This window comes from Camelus ferus, chromosome 3 (genome assembly GCF_009834535.1).
Source record: "Camelus ferus isolate YT-003-E chromosome 3, BCGSAC_Cfer_1.0, whole genome shotgun sequence".
In the NCBI taxonomy this organism is placed as follows: Eukaryota; Metazoa; Chordata; class Mammalia; order Artiodactyla; family Camelidae; genus Camelus; species Camelus ferus.
The window spans coordinates 63778537-63803075 of record NC_045698.1 but is presented as its reverse complement, the minus strand read 5'-3'; the positions used below and the strand labels follow the sequence as shown (position 1 = coordinate 63803075).

The following is a 24539-nucleotide window of genomic DNA, read 5'->3' as shown; positions in this document are numbered from 1 at the left end:
ATGAATTATATAAATTGGTAAAAATAGAATTTTTCATGTTCTCCTAGAACCCTTGGCACAGAGTTTAGAAGAGTTTGCTTTTGAGAAAGTACATGTATTTTCAAAGCAATAAGTAAAATGTGCTGTATTCATTATTCCCAGCAGTGGTAGAAGCTAACAATATCAGTTGATTTAGAAAATTTGTTTCAGACTAGATTAAACTAAGGCATGTGGCAAATATATTAATCTCAAGGTTAATAGTATAACAAAATATTGTGCTCTCATATAAATGTTCAAGAAGGAGTACTATCTTAGTCAATTATACTGCTGCATTATAATGGTTTTTTTTTCATTATTTTCCTAACTTTTATCTTCTTGTGGTTCTTTAAATTTTTCCAAATATTTTTCAGGTCTTCCTTAGCTAAGTAGATCATAACTACACACTGAATCCAAGTAGTGTAGTCAGTGTGAGTAAACAGTCCATTCATTTTACACTGCTCATTTTCTTTTATGATGACAACATGATGTTTTGATTCATGGCCAGTCCATTTGGAGCTGTAGGTGTTTCTTTCCACTATGCTTTTATTTCTGTTATGGTTTTATTCAATGTAATCCTATTTTGGATTTATATGCTTTTTTTCTCCTTCCTAAATATATTAAGCTACCTTTGGCTTCATTGTATTGTATATTATGTGGGGCTTTCCTTTTTTCTAATTTACCTAGATGTGTTCATTCATTCTTGCAATAAATGCATTTAAAATATTTTCTCCAAATAAGGCATGTGCTAGGTGTTAATGGTGAGGGAAGAGACAGGCAATGAAATTTCTCTGTCTCCTTTGCAGGTTCATCTACTTTGACCCGGCCATTAAATATTGAATATCTTTAGCATTCTATTATAGAACCCTTTTCCAGGATGAAGTCATACATACCTATGGTTTCATGTATTCCTTAAAAGTGGCCCCAAATTCATATCTCTAATTTTAATCTCTCCTAGGACTACAGACCTATATATTCATGGGTGACAATCATACATGAATGTCTTCTTTAGATTTGTATCTGGTGAACACAAAGACAGCTCAAACCCAACATGATTACAATTAAACTTGGGATACCCCTCTCCAAACTAATCCTCTTCCATTTCCCGCCCTTTTTGGCTATTGTACCTGCATGCGATTGTATAAGCCAGAGACCAGAAGGCAACCTGAACACCTCTCTCTTTCTCTCCTACCAGATCTATGTCATTACTAAGTTTCATTAATTTTAGCTCCTAATATCTGCTATCCATTGTGCCACCTTCTCCTTAGTCCAAATCATCCTGATCTCTCTCTTGACTATTGCAATGATTCCCCTGTTTCCTCCCATATAGATGTTGACTCCCATCTCCAATATTCTCCAAATTGCAGCCAGAGACTTCTCAAAAACAAATCTATTTTCAAAACTAAATATTGTCATTTCACACTTACAGCTCAGAATCCTTCCATAATTCCTCTTTATCCTTAACCATACACCCCAAAAATTTAGCATGGCCTGTAAGACCTACATAGATATGGCTCATCCATCTCTGGATTCTCTTCTGATACCACACTATCCTGTGATTTTGCTCTCCACATGTTAGCCTTTTTTACATTCCCTTGCCATGAAATGCTCCTTTCTGCCACAGGATCTTTGCACATGCTTTCCCCGTTCCCTGAAATGGCTTCTTCCTGTTTTGCCTAGTTCATGCCAATGCATCTTCATATCTCAGCCTCAGTGTCACCTCTATAGGAAAGCCTTTCATCAACCCCAAAGACTAGCTTACTTCTTCTTACTACATCTGCTAATAACATCTTTTGCTTTTCCTTCACTGAGTTTTTATAGTTGTAACTTCATCTTTATTTGTATGATCATTTAAACTATATATGTATTCCCAACTAAATTCTGTGAAAATAGTGACTTTTTGCTTACTGTTGTATCTCCATGACCTTGCACATAGAAATCAGCCAACAACTATTAGTTTAATGAATAGGTGAATTAAGGAACAAATGAGTTATTGGAGTATTGTTTCAGATATTGCCATGTTAAATGGTACATTTAACTCTTTTCAAACATTTGATCTGAGTGGTAAAGCTCAGTGATGGGAAGAATGGTCTTGTTGAGGAGGTGGCTTCTAGCATCCTTGGGAGAAAACACCTGGGGAGGAGAACTTTGGTCTCCCAGCTTCTGCTGACAGGCCGTTCCACAGGATTGAAGAAAAAAGCTTACAGAACATGTACTCTGATAAGGTGCCAAGCTTTGACAGGAGCCAACAGCCAGGGGAGAAGTAATGAGCTTTTTAACAGCAAAGCTCTTACATGACTGTTCCAGAGTGTGGAATAGACAAGCAGCTGGATCTTTGAAAAGATTTTCGGAGAAAATGACATGTGTTTGTGGAGCAGTTACTGAAAGAATTGAAAATGTCAGGGGAGCTAGGTATTTGATGTACCTAAATTTTCACTTCAAATCTTTCCTTTTCTATTATGGTTTAAAGGTATTATATAAATAAGAATATAGCAATGGAGCCAGCAATGAGAAAACAGAAAACAACTATAGGTTTTCACATTAGACAGACATGGTTTGCATACTTGTATAGTTTTGTGATCTTGGAAAGTTAGTTAATCTATGTGAGCTTCAGTTTCCTTGGACAAGAAATAGTTTGTATTGTAGGGAGGAAGTTGAGACATAAATACAATATGACCTTCTTAATCTACTTGAAAACAGCATGTAATATCATTGTCTACTTCTCCTATCTTGAAACATCATCTTCCCTTAGCTTCTGAGACACTCTCCTGACAGAGTCATGAGGATTTAATGACTGAACCTGCCTACACAGCACTCATCATGTAAGAGCTGACTAAACAATCATTCAATATTGCTGTGTTAGTAAAAAGCTGTATGTTTCAAAAAGTGACAGATCTTACCAACTATCCAAACATATTCAAAGGACCAACTACAAGTGTGGCAAAGTGGAATGAATCTTGGGTCTCTGAACTTATCAGAAGTGTGATGCCAGGGGAGACCTTTTTTGAACTCCTTGTAACAGGGTATTTATTATCTTGTAGACAAGGACCAGTAACAGTTAAAGGTTCCAGAGAGATAACTTCTGCTCCTCTAAAGGGATGGTTGAGTGATTCAGTAATATCCAGTGTCTTAGTGACTCAGGTGCTAGATTAGCACTTCCAGGGAGAGTCCAAAAGTGATGGTTGATGTGTAATACTATTTTTTGAATTAAAATTAGATTCTTACATATTTTTAGGAATAGAAAATGCTGACCTGTGTAACATTAAAGGCTGGAGCTAGGGCTGTGAGTTTGGGGCACTATTATGTCTTCGGGTGATTTTTGAGAAATAGGGTCATCCCAAATGAAAAAAATTTAATTTACTAAAGAAATAATGCAGATCCTCACAGGTTGAATACTTATCCTCTAAGTTATGTACCACGTAGTGTAGAAACCATCAACTCTGGAAAAAATGAGACTCTTTTTAAGAGTGTCAATCTACATCAGTGGACAAAGTTATTAAAAATGAAGGCAAATACACATATAAATGTACAGGTGAACCCTGTTTTATTTCCATTTATTGAATCATCTTTAATTATAAAGATCATAGAAACTTGGCTATACCCGTTATAGAGATTAAAATGAATGCAAACATTTTCAAGTGTTATAATACATATAATCTATGCACTCTTGATTAAAGTGATGGAGAAAATATTTTGGGTTTTTTCCCCCTCAACTTTTTTTTCTCAGGTACTAAAGAGAAAGATGATAGAACTGCTTTAAATACTTGTCTCTACTTATTCTATTAGAAAGATTTTGAAGGATTAGTTTTGGAAAGCCACGAGTAGTATAGTAATATGGGCTTTTCCTCCTCTGCTTTCATTTTCCCACTTTCGAGCTTTTACTCTCAGCCTCTCTTTAGTTATGCCCTTGCCTTTGTTCTCTGCATCATGTAACTTATGGTCTCTGGTATAAATTTGGCCCAGAAATCTATGACAGAAACCATCTGGTCAAAATCAGCCCCTAGATACCTTGAAAAACATGGCTCCAATTTGGGAATCTGCCCTGAGACCACAAACTTGAGTTTGGGTCAAAAACATGGTATCCTTAATCAGGAGGTTGAATAGAGCCAAACATCCTCATTGCTGAAAGATACAACTTACCCACCAAATATCAACCAGGTTGAATGGAAGGAAACGTGGAGTAGTGGATTGAGCATGGGTGTTTGTTTGTTTGTTTGTTTTTATAATTGAGGTTTGGTCAGTTACAATGTGTCAGTTTCTGGTATACAGCATAATGACCCAGTCATGCATATATATACATATATTTGTTTTCATATTCTTTTTCATTAAAGGTTATTACAAGATATTGAATATAGTTCCTTGTGCTATACAAAAGAAAATTTTTTTATCTACTTTTGTATATAGCGGTTAACCTTTGCAAATCTCAAACTCCCAAATGTATCCCTTCCCACTCCCTTTCCCCCAGAACCATAAAATTGTTTACTATGTCTGTGAGTCAGTTTCTGTTTTGTAGATGAGTTCATTAGTGTCCTCTTTTATCTTTTTCTTTTCTTTTTTTTAAGATTCCACAAGAGTGATATCACATGGTATTTTTCTTTCTCTTTCTGGCTTACTTCACTTAGAATGACAATCTCCAGATCCATCTGTGTTGTTGCAAATGGCATTATTTTATTATTTTTTAACCACTGAGTAGTATTACATTGTATAAATATACCACAGCTTCTTTATCCAGTCGTCTGTTGTGAGCATGGGTTTTGAAGTCAGCAAAACCTGGTTCAAAGTCCAGTTGCAATATTTATTAGCTAAAGACCTTAGATTAGTTTCTCAGTATTCCTGACACAAACATTAGGTGAGATGAGTCCTAAAGGTCTCCATGCATGTCTTATTTTGTATGTTCCCCAGAAGCAGATCCTGAGACAAGTATTCAAGTGAAAGTAGTTTATTTTCTAAGTGAAGGAAACCCTAAAGGAAAGTGGATTAGTGAGACAAAGACAGCAAATAAAGATTAGTGTCATCAAGCCCACTATCATAGGAGTAACTGGAACTTAAATCATCTGGGGAGATTTTTGGAGCCAGTGTGAAAGGCACATCTCAGAGTTATCCCACCAAAGGAGCAGGGATGCTGAGGTATTTATTAGCAGTTTTCATCAGCCATTGGTTGAAAGCTGCTCCAGAGGTGTTCATTCCCTGGCACTCTGAACCTGTCTTGCTGGAAGGTAGAGAAATGTAGGTTCTGACAGCAAAAGTCAGGTCAGTGTCAACTGAGTGGTAAGGGTGAGAGGATGTGGGGACGTGGACCTTTGGTCTAACCTTTGCACCACTGAAATCCACTCATTGCTTATGTTAAGTTCTCTGAGTCTTTTCTTTTTTAATTTTTGCTAACTTTATTGGGGGGGGGTAAGTCCGTTTATTTACTTATTGATTAATGGAAGTACTGAGGATTGAACCTAGGACCTCGTGCATGCTAAGCACATACTCTACCACTGAGCCATACCCTCCCCAAAGTTCTTCAAGGTGATGGCTGGTGAAAAAAAAAAAAAAAAGTTTTATTACAGTTGAGTTAATGGGACAAGTTAGAGTATCTGCTGCTGCAATTATTACTGGATCTGTAAGTGATAATTATTATTACATTCCTCTACCACGTTTTCTAGCATCCGCTTACCCTCAGCCATCACATCTGCTAGTTTATGTTGCTCAGTGTAGACACAGACCTTCACCCCCAAGATGTTGAACCCTTGACTACCATTCTCTTATCAGAATGTGGTTACTTCAGTCACCTGTTTATGGTTGTTACCAGTCATGAGAGCATCAAGTGATGCCCTGGTGAATCCCTTGAGTTGCAGGCACACTTTTCCCTGCTTCCATTCCTAGCTCCTCAGTGTAAATCAGGGTTATTACCCTTGCTGGTATAGTAGCTTCTTTCTTTGCCTGCTAGACTGCTGGCTTGGGAATCCAAAAATAACTAGATGGCAGCTATAACATTAGGTTTAGTGAAATTCTTAATGGTCCCCCGGTAGAGGTGTGCACACCCCAACTCACCCCACCATGGAAATCAGGACCTCCACCCATGCTCCCCCACTCCTAGAACCTACAGTGAGTTATGGGAATGGAAAACACCAGTTCCCAGTAGATAATCAGGAGCACTGGTGAGGGGGTGGCTTCTTGTATTCTTAGGAGAGAACTTTCACCTGTGTCTCCTGGATCCATGTAGTTTATCTGTTAGGGACACAGAACCATATTCAAAGTAAATACCAAATCTTGAAGGATGGTGCCCAACACTACTCAGTGTTATCCCCAAGAGTCCATTCCAGAGTCCATTTCAGTGTTTCCCTAGTCTGACAGCTTCTGCATGTTACCTATATGGCAGGAGCAGTGACTGCCATGGTCATGTGGCTTGAACCCACTGCAGAGCCTTCTCTTGCCCTGTGCCCCACCCATGATTATGGAAGTCAGGCCACTGTGCACGGAAACAGCTAAGATTTTTTTTTTTTAACTTTCTATTGCAGTGTGAACACATGCTAAAAAATTGCAGAAATTGCAAGTAAACTACTTGATAACTTTTCATAAAGTAAGTGCACCTGAATACAAGCCAGATTTTGCACAATGATTCTATAAAAAATAATTTGTTAGTTTCATAAACTAATCGTGACTGAACTCCATCATTGCCTGGATTTGAAAACTCGTGCCCCAGATATGGAGCACTGATTAGAGTATAAGCCTAATACAACCAGCCGTGAATTCATCCTGCCTCCTACAACAGGGTTTAAGAGTTCCAGAGAACTTACAAATTTTGTTCTCTTCTTTGTATTATAGTAGAATTCAACATGTACATATTTGATACATATATATACATAAAAAATTTCCCTTTCTGTCATTTTTTTGTGAGGCTAATCTCACTTTCACAGCTCCACCAGCTCAAAGGATGACAGGAACATATGCTTCTCCATATGCCCAACACAGACTCCTCAATGCATTTATTACTCGGAGCTGGGTGATTGAGGAATGTTTGTAATATTTTAGTTTTCCTTATAGTGAGTCATCCTACTGTACATTTCAAAATCTGTGATAAGTTGAAAGATCCAAGAATTGAGGTACATTTCAACAAACAGCTTCCCATCTGGTAAATGAGAAGTTTTATTTATAACCAGGTATTCAGATACAGTGGTATGAAATGACGTTCAAATTGTTTTGTCTTATTACATGTCCAAAGGACTGAGCAAAAACACAAACCACCTCCAATTCATTCTCCATACTGTAGCCAGATAGTAAACTCATCTGCCTGGAACTCTTCAACAGGTCCAAAGTCCCCACTTTGACCAATGAAGCCCTCCCTGAACTGGCTCCTGTCTCCTTCTAATTGTCTCTCAACAATCCCCTTCCTTTTCTAAACTTCATCAAACTGAATCTTTCAGTTTATTATTTCAAACTGGATATTTCAGTTGAGGGCTCAAATCAGCACTCAACTCAAGCAAAATGTATTGGTAGGTAATGTTCAAAAACTAAGTCAGTATTAATACACAACTTACTACCACCTAGCTGCTTTTCATCTATCAGACCCCAAGCAAGTTTCTTGAAGTGAACACTTAGGGTTTAGGATGAAAATAAGGAAGCCACTGTGAGGATCTGCTGCAATGTTTCAGTCCAAAGAGCTCACCCAGTGAATTCTTCCTTTGGTCCCATATTTGGATCTACTACGAGAACAAGACCAATCTGGGAACACCCAAAGTAAATCAGAACTGCTGGACTGACAGACTTGATGTGTCTGGCCTGACAGTTAAATAACTCCCTGCTTCTCTCTTCCCCACCCTCCCAGAGCACAAGTTTTACTAGGTAACACAGCCTCACTGGTGGCCCAGGGAGTTCCTCTGTTTTGAGTTACACTATCCGAGTCTCAACATGGGACGCCTGAGATGGTCCAAAGTTCAGGTGATTTTGTGCGTCTTAAGGCTACGAGATGTTCCAAATGCCAAGCCATGCCAAGAGGGAGGGGCTTTGAAATTTCATTTTATATTTTCAAATCTTCTCACTTCTGTTTAAACCAGCATTTTTGGCAAAGCATCTTCTTTTTCCGAGTTTGTTTACCCATTTACAAGCATATGAGTCAATCAGCTAATATTTACAGAACCCTTAAATGTGCTTAGTTCATTGGTAAGAGCTTTGGTGTATGAAAACAAGTGTCTTCATGAGGCTTGAGTCTGAGTGGAGAAATAAAGTTTTAATGATGAAACAATAAAGTGCTAAAATCTGTATACTCACCGTAAGTGCTTTAATTCAGAGTGAGAGAGACCACTATGGAAGAGAAATGTTTAGTGAAGACTCTACAGAAAAAGTGATATTTTTGCTGCAAATTGAAGGATGGGTGGATTGAGAGGACAGGGTTACAGGAAGTTTGCTGCTTGGGTGGCAGCCGAGGCGGGCCTGTATGGGCTCAAAGGCATAAGGCAGGAAAGATAATAGCAACTAGGCCCATCCCTGCTCCCCGTGCTCCAGAAAGCACTGCCTTCCACAGAGGTCCTCGAACCTTAGTGTGCATCAGCCTCTCCTGGAGAGGGCTTGTTAAAACACAGATTCCAGGGGCCCATTCCCATAATTTCTGATGGGACAAGGCCTGGGGATGTGCATTTAACAAGTTCTCAGGTGATGCTGATGCTGTGCATCTGGCGCCCAAGCTTTGGAAGACTTTATCTGGACTGTTGATAACTGGATGGTTCACCACTCAGTACGTATCATCTGAAAACGAGGCTGCGAATTGTCTCTCTCAGCGATGCCCTTTGTTCTGCTTTTGTCCACCCTGAAGCATGAGGTCTTCTCATTCACCCCTTCACACTGCTCAATCAAATCTTTTCTCCCTGGTGCCACCCTATTCCCACAATCCTTATGGCCTCAACCAGAATGTTTGGTCATTTCCTGCCCTTTTTTTGGTTGTTATTGTGGTTTCAAGCTGGTATCAGATGTTGTGACCTTTAGCCAATCTAAACTTTGAGATTTTAGAAGGGAAAGATGAATAATGTTATCAGTTTTCAGTTTCTACCTAATTTCCTTATCTCTTACCGATTCATTCATAAATTAATGTGGTGATGTGGGGAACCTGATTTTAATTTTCTATTCAGCACTGATAATAACTTCTAAGTAGAAGCTTATTTGCCTTGGAATTATTTCTCTTTGGTGAAATGATTACCCATGTAGGTAGTTGTATACCTGTTAGAGTGGTTCTGATAATTGCATATTGATTTAAGACTTTACATATTAAATAATTAGATTATGGTTGACCCTTGACAGTAGCTTTGAATTCCTTTAGTTTTATCAGCAATTGTAGTACATAGCAAATTAGTGGCCAAAACCCATCGTAACTTCTTTCCATGAATAATGAAAGGAGTTAATAGCACAGAGTAGGCACCCATATATTTGTTGAATGAACAAATAAATGCATTCCAAAAAAAATGCATAAATAATTTTTATTTGCTCCACAAAACTAAAACAGACATAGTTCTGTGAAATAGAGGCATGGTTATTTTGTATCAGTTTTATATTTGGCAGGCTACCAAATGTTAATTTGCTTTTAGCTAGTTGAGATTAAATGTAATTCCTTCCCTGAGCAACCCTAAAGTAAGCAAGCATGAAAGCATTTTCAGAGTAATCTGGGAGGAATTGACATTTAAAGGAGTTAGCATTACATCTGTACTTGAAAGCTATTAATTTCACAGATAAATTAACTTCATTACCCCATCTTTATCTTGCATTTTTAAGGACTCCATCAGCTGGACGACTGACAGCCGAGGGTCTATTGAAACTGCTCTTATCCCAGCCAGGGTGTAATTGGAACCTGTTTCTGGAAACCCTACTGCATCACGATGGTCTTTTACTGAGAATCTTGCTAAAGAGCTCAAGTGAGTATTTGTAGTTATGAGAATGTCCTGAAAAAAACCCAGTCATTGCTCAAGTTGAATGGAATTTTTTTTTTTTTTCCTACTTGAATTTTGGTAGAGGGATGAAACCAACTGCATTATATCAATAGTCAGTGGGGTTAGCAACACGCAAAATATTGAATCACTTTATAAACCTATTGGAAAGATTTTTTTTTCAAGGATTCTGAATGTGGGCAAGCAGTATTTTTATATGATACTGTTCTACCATAAGTATCATAATATAGAACTATATCAATATCCAGCATTTGAAATCCCTAAGAATATTATGGGAACACATATGTCCAAAACAGAAGTCTCAATTAGACTGAGAGAGGGAGAGAGAGGAAGAGATTATGTTAGAGCCAGACTAGAAATTTCAGTAGATCATGAAGAATGTTTATATAACTTATAAACAAGCAAGCGTGGCTTACAGCCATATCCCTTGGGGCACTAGAAGTAATCATGAGAAAATTATGAATGGAAATTGAGGAGTAATGGAAGACCATATTGCTCTTAGACTTTCTTTTTTTCCCTGTAAGTGCTATTTTAGAAAATGGTAAGTAGCATTATGCCAATCCACTATTATATCCTACTGCTCTGCTGCTACATCTGTGAAGAGTTTTCTAACCATCTTCACATACCCCTACACATTTCCTCTGTTCTATACTACACATGAAGCCAGATTTGTTTTATCAATCACTAGTTTCAGTATAATTTTCCCACATCAAAATCTTTTTTTCTCTAGTTCCCCATCACCTACAGGACCAAATCCCTGTCCTTTGGCCATTCAAACATGACCCCAGATGAATTTTCTAACCTTTTCTCCCCACTATTCCCTTGCATGTGTGTATATGCACGCTCACAGATACACACATTTTAGCCATTATCCCCAAAGCCCCATGCATAGGTGCCCCCCAAACCTTGGCTTACGCACTTTTCCTACTTGAAAGACCCTCCGTAGACAGCCCAGCCTCCACCAGTGGGCAAGGGCCGATTGACATTCCAGATCTCTGAACACTCCAGCTCGTGCCGATCTCTCCCTCCCTTGGACTTCCCCGTGTCTCCTGGCTGCTGTTTATCTGCCCTCATGTCCTCTGCCTTCTATTGTTGTTGTATTTGTATAAGAATGAGGCAAATGTCACCATGACCTACCAGCCTGTTGGTATACAAATGACGTTCATAGCATTCTCCTGTCCAGATTGTTCCAGTCATTTCTGGAATTTTTGGTTTCTCAGATCTGCTCACAAGTTCGCCATATTCTTCTCTCCTGTAGGCCTTGATGTTTGCTTCCCGAGAGCCTCTGAGGGGAGGTGTCTCACTGCCCCTTGTGAGAACGTTGCTTCTCCCTTGGTGCTCTCAAATCCAGAAAATCTGTGGCACCAAAGGTCACTACAACTTCTCAAGCCTCCCTGTGTCCCAAGCAGAAGTTCAGAGATAACTTCTCCCTTAAATCCTGAATCTGACTTAATTCCCTTAGTCCCTAAGCAGTACTGGGTGAGCCTTACATCTTGCAAAGTTCAGCTGAAAGCAGTATCTTTAGCTTTAGGTGTAATTCTACTCTCCTAAAGGGAAAACTGGCTCTAAGTGAACTAATTCCTTAAGTTGCCAACAGATATTATTTACTTATTAGGTGTTAGGCACTGTGCTAATAAGCACCTCACATTTATTATCTAATTTGATTCTTATAACCTGATAAAACATTTACTAGTGTTTTCCTCATGTTAAAAATAACATTAGAGTTTAAGATAACGTTATTTGCCCAGAGACACGTTTAGCTGACAAATGGTGGATAAACCAGGATTCTGAACCCAGCTGTAAGTTTTCTTCCCCTCCTCTTCCTACACAAGTACTCATGCAAATTAAATCCTGGAGTGGGATAAGGGTCTCCAGAAGAACTGTCATCTGTCCACTCTCACGGTGAATCAACCAGGAGACCCTTGTGCATGTGCATTTAACTGCATTTAATTTCCAGCTAGGTACTTAGGGCTGATCATAGATTTTTATTTTTATATTCCTCCTCAAGCTAGCACAGTGCTTTTTACAGAAAAAGTCCAGTGATTGGCCAGTGGTCAGTTACAATATAAAATATGGAGCTTCCCTTAAACTTTATAATCTAAGCTTTCAGGCAAGGTGACTACATGACTTGAATAGTATCTGACATGTCTGGACAGTTAGTCTAATATAATCATTGAAACTCTTGGGCATGGTCCCAGAAGGGAAACAGTCTCCTATTGATAGAGTTGTATAGAACAGCCTGGAAAATAAATGCAATCAAATATTTGACTGTACCGATATAGCCACTAAATACAGGAATAGCCATTGTGGTTAAATGAATATTTAACCATGTTTTCTTACAAAACAATTCCAAATTTATTTACCAAAAATATTACATCTACCTTTTATACGTATAACATGACATTGTTTTTGAGAGACTTGCAAGTTATCAAAGGTACCATATTGTATCACATTCAGTTGTGGTTCTTGTGTATTTACTCAACTTACTTCGATTTCTATCATTTTTTGCAAAAGCTGTTAGGTGTTTGATCAGGGTTACATAGCTGCTCTGGTATTGTATTGAATTTTATTAGCTACTTCAAATACTGTAAGGATGTAGTGACAGAATTTACTAATCAATGGATTGACTCACTTACTAAGTTCCTGTAGAAATCTTGTCACTTTAAGTAGAAACAATATACTCAGGGAATCTTATTAACTAGATAAGATGAATTTATTATGCACCTAAAAATACATATGTAACATTTTTTGCAGAGATTTTCTTTTCATTGAGCTCCATTTGATAATTTAGAAGTTTGATCATAGTTTTAGGAAAGCAAAATTTTAAAGTAAAATATATTACGTAGGTGTTTCAAGCAACATGACTCTCAGCTTTTTTATGAGAGAGTTTTCCTTATAAGTACTGTCTTTGGTCTAATTGATAAAATTTAACTTGTTAAATTGGCTCAGGAATAAGAATAGAGATTTTAAGTATACATTTTTACTGTACATATTTTAAAACGAGGTCTTCTCCATCCAATAAGGAATTATTAAATTCTGTTAGGTACAGAATTTTTCTTGATAGCCAATCATACATTATAAAGATTAAAATATATGGGGTTTATCTCTTTTATGTATGTAGCTTTTGGCCTTGCTATATGAAAATAATTTTTTGGAATTTCTATGTATCTTAAAGAATCAGCAGAGCATATATGGAAATAACTTTATTGCAATATGAGATGCAACTTCACTGAGGGTCAGAAAATAGTAAAATTTAATAAATGAACAATAACATTTTAATCTATAATATGTCCTTCATAGGCTGCAAACTTCTAGGAAGCTTAGGTAAGGGTCAGTGGGCATGAGAAAGCAAGGTTTGTTGGTTTTATTTTTAAGGTGGGCCGTGCCAAATTTGAAGGGAAAAAACCGCTCAACTACAAATGTTTATAAGATTTTTAAATTGTAAGACACGATTTTGGATTATTGACGTTAAAAGCCCTGGGCTTTTAACGTAATTACCACACTGAGGCCACATGGCCTAACCAGTTTCTTACCTGTGGCGTCAAAGGAATAAATATTTGGCAATTTCCCAATTGTTAGCAGGTGGCCTTTTCCTGCTAGTGACATCTGAATGAAGTGTGACCAGTGTTCTTTCCTTTGCCCATTGCCCCAAGAATGATTCCCTGTGAAACTTCTTGGCTTCTGGGGATTTTCAGTTGTAATGTAACAACCACAACAAACTAGCGAATACATAATATTTAACATGTTCCAGACACTGCTTCTAAGTGCCTTAAGTGTGTTCACTCACTGAATCCTCATAACAACTCTGTGTGGTAGATACAATTATCATCTCTGTATTATAGATGAGGAAAGGGAGACACAGAGAAATCAAGTCATTTGTCCCAGTGACACACCTTGTAATTGTCCAAGCAGGAATTGATCCAGACATCTGGCTTTCAGAGCCGTGCTTTCACCTACCACACCACCTGGCCTGCAGGCAGAGCCACAGAAGTCTACAAAGTTGCAGGGGTGCACAACTTATGGGAGCTATCAGGACCCTCTGTTGTGGATAATTTTGATGGTACATTGTATACTTTTCAACCTTGTAACAAAGTGCTTATAGATAATCAAAAAACAAATTTACAGAAAAGTCTAGATAAAGGGCTGCTTCCCATCCCCTGAGGAGGGGGAAGAGGCCTTGGTTCTTTCTCTTACCTGAGAAAAAGATTTTAGACAGGAGACTGAAAGCATGGTGTAAGCAAAAAGTTTTATTAGTAAAGCAAAAGTTAGCAAAGCAAAGTACACCTTCGAGAATGGAAGGTGGCCAACCCAAGAGAGGAAGATGCTGCTCCTTTCTTTCTGTCTTATATCCTGGCTTAAGGGCGATCTTGTGATAGATTGACAACTCACCTCCCTTGAGTGCTTAGGCATGTCCCTTTCCTTTGCGCATGCTCTTACCCATGATGCACACAGAAAAGCCCATGGGAGGGGCCCAAACCGCAATGCTAATTACATCACAATAAGCATTGGGTTATATTATAATCAGGTCCTTCTTTCGACTGCACAGCCTCAGCGTTCGATTCTAACTGGTTTCTTTGTTGGCACTCAGTTAGAGAAGGTAAAACTCTTTGAAGCCCCTTATCCTGGGTGCAGGTATACTGTTATCTTCTGGATTGTTTCTTCCCCTTTCCTCTCCCCTTGCCCGCTGCTCATTTCTATCTAACTGCCTAACACTAGCACTGCAAAGGGATGGTTGACTTAAAGTGAATGACTTAATTCAAATTCTCTTATTTTATAGTTAATGTTTTCTTGATCTTTTGGGTATTGAGAGCAATATCACAGAATCTTGGTGTTTTGTTGTAGATGTATGTGTGCGTGGGGGGGGGGGGGTTGTTTTGTTTCATTTTATAAGAATGACCAAAGTGCTGTTGACTGTCTTGAAGGAGGTGACCAAAAGTAAAGACACGCTCCCTCTTGGTATTAGTGCACCTAACATCAATGCCTTAGGCTGCTTTTGCTAGTGATGACATCTGCATTTTCACTTGTTTGACATTTTTTTCTTTGCTGGATTTGTACCTTGCTCTTACTAAAAACAGTAGAACCCTATTTGTGTGTTTTTGCCCTAGTCTTTCCAACCAAAGATCCTATCCACGAATGATGCACCTAGAATATCAGTGGTCTCCATAAAATTATTACAGTCCCAGAAAGAGTTATCATCTAGGGTCTGCTGAGTCTCCATGAGGATGGGGTGGTTGTAGGGCATGATTTTGTAAAACAAGCCTTCCTGCCTTTAAGGTGCAAACACATCACTTGGGGATCTGATTCAAACTGCAGATTCTGGTTCAACAGGTCTTGGGTGGGGTCCAAGATTCTGCATTTCTAACATTCTCCCAGGTGATTCTGCTCCTGCTGCTGCTGGTCCTTGGACCAAGTTTTGAGTAGCAAAGCCATGGAGCAAGATATCTGTTGCTATAGAGGGCAAAAAATTGGGATAAGTGGTCTGTCTTTCCAATGTATTATGCCTTTAAAGAAACATAATTTACTTAAGAGTATTTATCAATCTTTTATCAGAACATTCACAGCAGTCAGAGAGCTTGGTTCTATTCAAATGCAGATCTAATTATGTCACTCCCCTTCTAAAAATCTTTAGTGGCTGGCCAGGACTTATAATAGAGTATCTTTGAGACACAAACAGTGCCCATTGTGCTCTGTCTATGACTGATTTGTCCGTCGTATTGTGTCCTGCTCTTCCCCAGCTTAACAGGCATATTCTGGTCTAGGTTGTGCATCTTAGTTTGGTACATTTATAATAGCAATATCCCTCCAGAAGTATCTGGAGGAAAGAGGCACCTGTTCCAACATCAGTGACCTTTCAGATGGCTCATATTCTGAGTTCTTTCCTACTACAGAACCTTTGGAAATGTTAATCTTTTGAGCCTAGAATCTTCTTCCTTTTCATTTTCCTGGCAACTGTCAATCATCTTTTAGCTTAACTATTATTTCCTAGGAAGTCATCTTTGATCATCCCATAAGGTCCCAACATAATTTCTGTGTAACACATGTCACAATTGTAAATGAAAAGTGAATTGACCTAATTGTGTATTTCAGTCTGTCTCAGCCATTGCAGGCTCCAGAAGGGAGAGGCAGCTCCTCATCGTATCCCAGTGTTTGCCCTGGTTCTCGACATTTGAATCTGGTACTGAACACATAGAAGGGGCTTAAAAAGTATTTGTTGAATGAATGAAATTTTCATGAAACAGTTTTATTTCATTCATTATCATTGCGATCTCTACATTTCAGTATCCTTTTCTAAATTAAAAAGTTACTAATATTGACCTGTGTTCATTTTGAGGTTTAAAAAAGTAAGTAAACGTAAAGCATCACTTTTTGGCACCTAGTAGGTACTTAATTTCTATTAGATTCTTTCCTTTTTTACACTTACTGTCTGGAAAAAAATATGCCAGCTGTATTCTTCTTCTCTGATCACTTTGCCTTTGTTCTCCATGCAGTGGTCTCTCCCCTGGCTTCTCAGTAACTCTCCCCTCTGTCCAAGCATAAATTTCAGTGTCTCCCTGAAGGTAGGTTTCCCCTTTGACATCTGTGTGCCTGAGAAGGTGTTACCCTAACAGCTATCATGGGTGTGAAGATGAAAAGTGGGCCAAATAAATCTTCCCAAGTTTTATATATTGCAATACTTCTTGAGAACCTTTGCATTTAGATTGGGAGATTGGTAACATGAATTTTGTTTTGTTCTGATGCTTCACCTATGCAGAATCAGATCTAATCTGGTTTGACAGTGGCTGAAATATTTTATATTCTATCTCTTCCTGGCACCTAGAAAATGTCTAATACAACTATAGGAACATGTTTTTTCTTTAGTAATTAATGTGCTTCCATTGTTAGCATGTAAAATGATTGGGCATCACAAGTGATTCTATTGTCATGAATTTATGTAATATCTTTTCTTCAATAACTCAAAGTGATTTAACATATTATTTCATTTATGACCCTTTCCTCATTAAGACCATTTTGCAAATGAGGAAACTTAGATACAGGAAATTGAATATATTGCCCACTTGATGTTTAAGTGATCCTTGTTAGAGGAATGAAGAGTTATTATTTTGTGAAAGTATATCTATTATTTTTAAATGAATGCTTAAAATGAAAGCATGAGACTCTGTGGAGATGTTATTCCTAGAAATAAGAAATAATATTATTCTGAGTTAACTTCTGAAAATTTTTGGTTACTTGATTTTATAAACGCGTTCTCTATTTAGCTATTATTTAATGGGCATCAACAAGATACTAGGCACTGTTCTCAGCTGGAGATACAGTGGGAAATATGAATGCCATATTGCCTTCGTATTCTGGGGGATTCATTGCTAGAGGAAAGTGGGGAAGACAGACCTTATAAAGTAAAAAATATATAAAAATCAGATAAGTTCAGCTGCTAAGAACCATGAGGTGCTTTTCTAAAAAAGAGTGACTGCTAAGAGATTGGCAGATTAGGTAATAAGGGAAGGCTACTCTGAAGAGCTGACCCCTACTTTTACTTTCAAGTTATTTGGTAGTAGATGGAAGATGTCTTCATGAAGTATTAGATGTTTGGAATATATGTACACTTTCTTCGGATATTCTAGAGTAGGAGTCAGCAAACTTTTTCTATAGAGGTCCAGATGGATCATAGAGGCCTTTGTAGGCCAAACAGTCCTTATCACAACTACAGAACTTTACCACTGTAGTAGTTACAGACCAGTATGTTAGCAATGAGCATGGCTGTGGGCTGAGGGGGGGCGGTTTTCCTCCACCCTCTTAGGGTCCCTGGCTGTGTTTCAAAACTAAACGGACAAAGACAGATTAACAGGAGAAAAACATACAAATATATTTAAATTTTACATGACACGGGAGCCTTCATAAGTAAATGAAGACCCAAAGAAATAGAAAATATTTTTATGCTAGGTTTAATGAAGAATGGACAGCTGTAGAGAAATACAGTAGATCAAAGAGTATGAGATAAGTGTAATAAATTGGGGGAAGCTTAGCAGGCCTGTTTGTTAGGACTCTTCTCAGCTTCCTTTTGACTTTGGAGATAAGGATGCTTCTTTCCCTCTTGTCTAGGGAGAGCACCCTGACATAAGGGTTTTACTTCCTGTTTTACAGAAGAAGGGCAGGTTAAAGTGACCTTCCTGCTTCTGCTCTCTTCTTAAACTCCTTCAGCTTAGAATATTAATATGCCAAGGTGCCGTATTTGAGGGTAATATTCCTGAAGCCCCATCACTGCCATTCTAGTGGAATTTTATCTATGGACATTGAAATTTGAATTTCACATAATTTTTGTGTGTTCCAAAGCATAGTCTACTTCTGATTTTTTTCAACCATTTAAAAATGTAAAAACCAGTTTTAGCTTGTGGACCTTACGAAAACAGGCATCAGGCTGGATATGTCCCTGGGTTATGGTTGCCAACCCTCATTCTAGACTATTGTGCAGTCGCCAAGCTCCCCCAGTGACTTTAATCACTTGTCCACAAGATGGTCATTTGTAGAGAGGACCTGAACATAGACCTAGCTTAGTGCTTTTAATTTCTCTCCCAAGGTCTGAGTAGACATTCCTGCTGGACAGATAGGCTTGGTGTCTGTCTTACAGAAGGAATTTCCCTTTGAAACAGCTTTAACTCAGTTTCACATTCTATGGACATCTAGGGACTTGGTGCTTATTCAGGAGCACAGGTGGAGCTCAAAACTTGTCTCTTCCTCCTTAGGGCTGCCAGCTGCAGAATTTGGACCAGCCCCCCTATGCTTAATGGTCACCAGGCCTCACCTGCAGAATCATGGTATTGGCACAAACTGCTTAAATAGAGAGTGCCTATTTAGGAGGGAAAAGACATAAGATGTTAAGTAAAAAACCAGACCACACCTTGCTTAAATCAACTGGGTATGTCTAACTTGGAGAATAAAAGACTAGAGGAAGCAGGATAGCTGTCTTCAAATATTTTAAGTCTTCACGTAAAAAAGAAAAAAAAATAGAGTGTCCAATTGAGCAAGTGGAGATGCTTGGGAATAAGTCAAAAGGAAATGGATTTTGGCTGTCAGTCTATCAGTCAAAAAACCTGAATTGTCATCCTAATGATAACTGAGGAAGTTGTTTACAACTGTGTTTCTTTTCCTTATTCACTAAAGAGACTAGCCTAGATTTCTGTAGTTCTTTCTGGTAAGTGTTCTATCTATCTATCTATCTATTTTTTTTTTAATGCAAAACAGTTTGGTAACTTGGGCTATCCAGCAGAGGGATGGCTGCCTTGAAAAGATGGGATATCCCACCACTGCAAGTATTCTAAAGGAAGCCATTGTCACAGATGCTAGAAGACTTTTTATTCATTAACTCAACAAATATTTATTTGTTTATTGACCAAATATTTACTGACCTCCCTGTAAGGCACGTGCCAGCCATATAATCTCATTATGTTTCTTAATCAGTTGGAACTTGTTATAAATCCATGGGGTAGGAGTCAGAGTTTTTAAAGACCTCATTTGGCTGTACTTTGTTAGTCTTGCCAATGCCTGCTGCTAAAGCAAAATTCCTCTTAGTTCCACAGGATGATTTGGTTGAATTAAAATTAAACCCAAGTTGGTAACCTTTTTTCCAATTGACAAACTTCTTATGCAGAATAGCCTTCTGTGTGCTTCTTCTTTGTGCTTCTACCTTGTTCTTTTTCCATTTGAACTGCTTACTTTGATTTGCAAACCTAAAGGGTTTTGAAGTTAAAGTAAGAGACTCCTTGCAAACATGATTCCTAGATTCAGTTTTATAGAATAGTAGTCTTGCTAGATGCAATACTAGACAAGTGTTTCTTGGTCAAAAATGCTTAGAAACCCTATATATGTACTAAAACTCCTTCTTAGAGAGTCATAGAGCTCATGAATAATTAAAGGCTGTGAAAAATCCTGCAGAAAACAAAAGTGTCAATATTGTTAGAGCCAGCACTGCCAGAACATATGTGCTACCCATTAACATCCCATGAAATGCACTTTGGAAAATCTTACCTTCTAAAAATCATGAGTAAGAACCCTAACAGATACAGGTTGATAACAGCCAAAACTGTTTCAAAGAGGTTTGCCTACTACATTTACTAATATGTAAATAACAAAGTAATTTTTAAACATGAAGAATTGCCTGTATATACCGTGTACATTATCAGCTTTCAAGGAACTGGAAACAGTTGCTCAGTTATAAATCTTTATTGAATGTAGCTATTTTCTTGATTATTTGTAAAACACTTTTTTTCTACTTTATTCTTTAAGGGTCAGTCTCTTTAAGGTTTAGTTTCTGCATTTGTTAAAAAGAAAATGGAGATAATATCCACCTCATAGAGTTTTTGTGAGGCTCAAGATAAGTGGGAAATTGTATGTAAAAACGCTTAGCATAGAGCTTGCACCATTATGGATATTCAGTGAAGACCTGTTACGCATCTCCCCATAATCATAGCCCTGAATTTGAGACTATGAATATTCAGAAGAGCTAGGACTCTGATGTCCAGTGATTATTTGGGTACTGAGGAAAACAGTATAGAATAAGTTGCAAGTTCTGAACTTCAATTTGCACATAAGCATTTTAGAGCATAAAGCAAAAAAATAATTCCCAGGAAAAACCTTGAGACAGGATCTCTGAAAAGAACGGTTTTTGGTGGGGGTGGGGGGGTTGTTTCATGTGTTTAAGTTCCATTTCATAAGTTGTCTTTTTTAAAATTTCAAATTTTGACAAAATAATAGTTTGAGGGGAAAAAAGTTGCAATCAAGTCATATTTAATTGCAAGCTTATAAATAAATGGCAGGTCTTTATACCTGTTGTTAGTTTTTTATACAACAAACTACAAGATTTTTGAAACTGATTTTCAAGTCAGGTTTCAACTTTATTTTTGTTAATTTCCATAGTGAACTAGGCTGTGGCATTCAAATCTAGTGCTTTCCTAAAACAATTTGCATGTGATGCTCCACCCCTTTTTTCTCAGGTATTAATTTATTGGCCTGGTGTTTTAGGTTTTAAATGGTGGTTTCTATTTATTTATTTGTTTGTTTGTTTATTTACTTAGTGGGGAGAGGTAATTAGGCTTATTTATGCATTTATTTTTTAATGGAAGTGCTGGGGATTGAACCCAGGACCTCATGCATGTATTTTAGGTTTTGAGTCCTTGTCTTACATGCTGCATTTTCTATTCTTGCACTTTCTATCTCATACCTGTGTCTAAAGTGAGTCCTGACTCTTCCTTTGGTTAGGGATGCTTGTGTGTGCCTGGTTAATTCCACGTCCCCAGGCTCATGGCACAGTCTTCCACAGCATTACTGCCAAATCCATTTAGTGACTCATCAGGAGCTTGTCATTAACAACATTCTTGGGGAAAGTAAGAATTAAGCAGTCTTGGAAAGCAAAGTGCTAGCGCACCCCGTATGTGTAAATCTTTGGTAGTAATAAACATAGTCTCCCGGTGGGTTGGTGGTCAAGTTCCTCACCTGACACCACCCTTCCTTCTAAGTACTAACAAGTTCAGTTCTCAAAAGGAGTCTAACAATGTCTGCAGTGAACAGGGCCCTTCAGTGTTATTGAAATCTGTTTCCAAATCTCATAATTGTTTATATGATATTAATTTGTTTATATGGAACCATTTGATAGATAAAGGAGAAGGCAGATGGAATTCGAAAGAGCAGCTTTCTTAGTGGTAAAACGTAGGTCAGGGAATATGGTTTCAAATATGTGGCTTCCAACACTGCTGCAGAGTCGAGCTGGCCCCTCCAAAGGCCCCAGCTCTCCACTCAGCACCCCCCAACCCAAACAGAGCTGAAAACCACAGGACTCCCTTGCAGTGCGAGAGCTTCCCTGATGGACTTAAAAGAGGGGAGCTCAGGCCAGAATCAACGTCCTACAGGCAGTGGGCCCCACAAGCCAAGCTGTTGGGGAGGAAGACTTTTCCTCTGCCATTCTAGGATCTTCTGGGACATATAAGAATTAAATTGACATGAGACAGATTAACAGGAGAAAATCAAACAGAAGTTTAATAACACGTATACCTCGGAGAGACCCAGAAAAACTGAGTAACTTGCCAAAATGGCCAAAACTCTCCTCTTAAAATACCCTCTGCTAAAGACAAAGGAGGATGTTGAGGGCAGGGAGAGTCAGTGATGGGAAGTTACCAGGAAAAGCACAGTTAACAAGGGTAGCGTTGTTATCCAGATTTAAGTCAGTACCTTTTCCATTGATGAGTTTCCAGAGATTTGGTCATCCTCACCCTTAACAAATGGAGATGTCTCTTACAAGTATAAATGTTTCTTACAAAAAGGTAACTCCTACTTGTTTTTCAGAGTTTTTATCTTGTCTGCTATTTCTTAGAAAATAACCAGCTTAAAATAATTACTATGCCAATAATTAATATTTTAGGGTGGCAAATTCTGCTCCCCTACATTAGGAGTAGAGAAGAAGGGACACAACAGAAAAACAAATCAACATTTGATTCATTATGAAAAGGGGATGAGGGCAGGGACATATTTATTTTATTACATCTAACAATTCAGAGAAAGAATAAAAATTGCTAAGACGTTGAGCCTAGAGATGAACTGATGATGGTGGTATCCTAGACAGAAACAGGGAACACAGTGAGGAGCATGAAAAAGTAAGGTCAGAGCCAGAGACGGGGAATTTGGAAACTTCTACATTAAAGGGATCTTTGAAGTTCAAGTGTTAGGTAGTTAAATAAGTGAGGGCACCAGGCAGACAGGTGGAGGAGAGGGAGGATGATCCGGAAGATGGAGGTATGCTACCTCCAGCATAAAGGGACTTTACTTGTTCTAAATGAGTGCCAGCAAGAAACTGATTAGACCCCAACAGCCACAAATGCGTGATAGCAAGAAGGACTTAACTGGACATGACTCAGTGCTCACTGTAATATAATTAACATTGCGGTTTAGGCTCCCCTGCCATGGGTTTTTCTGTGTACGCCATAGGTAAGGACATGAGCAAAAGGGGACAAACATGACTAGGCATCCCCAAAGCAAGAGCCATCAGTCAATCAAAAGACCACCTCCAAGCGAGGGTATAAGAGAAGGGGCAAAGACCACCGTTTTTCCTCCTTTGGATCAGCCCACTTCCCATTCTTGGAGGTGTACTTTCCCTTTGATAATAAATCCTTTAAAATCTTTTGCTACACAATGCTCCACCTCCTGTCTGTAATCTTATCTTTTGGGTATGACAAGAACTGGGGTCTTTTCCCTTCCCCTTTTGGGGTAAAAAAAGGATAACAGAATTGCTGAGCCATGTGTAAAGCAGTGAGGTTGGAAGAAGGCTAAGGCCAAGATTCTGGGAGAGCTCCCACTCCCACTACCTTTTTGTAGTAGTGTTTTATTCAAACGCAGTCTTGACCATCATCCACATATTGTCTATGGCTGCTTTTGTGTTACGAAGGCAGAGTTGAATAGTTGAGTAGTTGAGACAGACCAAATGGTTTGCAAAACCTGAAATACTTACTACCTAAACCTTTCAGAAAAGTTTGCCAACCCCAGTTCTAGATGATAAAAAAGAAAGAGCTACAGAAAAGACACCCCATGAGGCACCCTGAAACCAAGAAAATATGGCTATAAGGAAGTCAAGAGAGAAGAAAGTTTTCAAGGAGTAGATGAAAGGATACAAAGGATATTAGAAGAATGAGGTTTGGGGGGAAAAATGACATTTGAATGTTATGACTAGCAGGTAAATGTCATTCCAAAAATACTAATTACTATATGGACCAAAACCCAACAACAACAACAACAAAACTTGAGATCTAGTTCTTTTTCCCTTCCTCCTTTCCTTGTTTTTTTCTGTATTAAAACATTAGCTAAGCATGTAGCACTGTTCCAGGTGCTGTTGGAAAATACCTAAAGACAAGATGCACATCTATAGAAAGTCCAATAATAAAACAGTAATAGATAATGAGATCATGTATGTGAAATTGGAGACAGTTAAATGAAATTGAGGTGTTTTGTATGAAGGCAATTAATTACCACATGCTGAATACCTGGTTTGGAATGAGTACTTTGCATTCAGAAGTTATTGACAATAAAATGTCAAAGTAGGCTTTGAGAAATTTGAGATTACAGTTTAATGCAAACAGCACAGGCAAATTCTTAATGTCTTTGTGATCTTGGGGCAAGTTACTTAATTTTTCTCAATTTCACTTGTTCATCTGTAAAACTGGGATAATTAGCACTCATTCTATAGAGTGTTATGAAGATTAAACTAGACATAAAGCAATTCATATGATATTTGGCACACTGTACTTTGTGGATAGTAACTGTTTTTATGGAGCTGGTATAAATCTCAGTTCATAAAATCAGATACGTAAGGAATATCTAAGTCATTTATTGTCTTCAAAACTGTTTTATAAGGATTCTGAGCCCTGCCTGTCGTGCTGGTAGAATATTTAACCGTAGTTATTCTTAGGGCTCCCGTCCTTGCCCCAGGGTGTGCAGAGGTCCCTGTGAGACTATTGATAATCAGTTATCTGGTCTCCCTAGTTATTGCAGCGATACCCTTTATCCCTGTCCTAAAATGTTCTTGTGAAACAGAGCAGTCAGGCACAGCTTGAAACCTGTGATGAGACT

General features: G+C 38.2%; 1 protein-coding gene across 9 annotated transcripts in view; it reads left to right on the top strand.

The window, feature by feature from the left end:
• KIAA0825 (KIAA0825 ortholog) overlaps positions 1-24539 on the top strand; it is a 349875-nt gene that overhangs the window by 125469 nt on the left and 199867 nt on the right. For all 9 annotated transcript variants that reach the window (XM_032476137.1, XM_032476164.1, XM_032476157.1 and 6 more), the window contains one exon: positions 9763-9902. In XM_032476137.1, coding sequence (XP_032332028.1) covers positions 9763-9902 — 140 coding nt within the window. The remainder of the gene's footprint in view (positions 1-9762; positions 9903-24539) is intronic.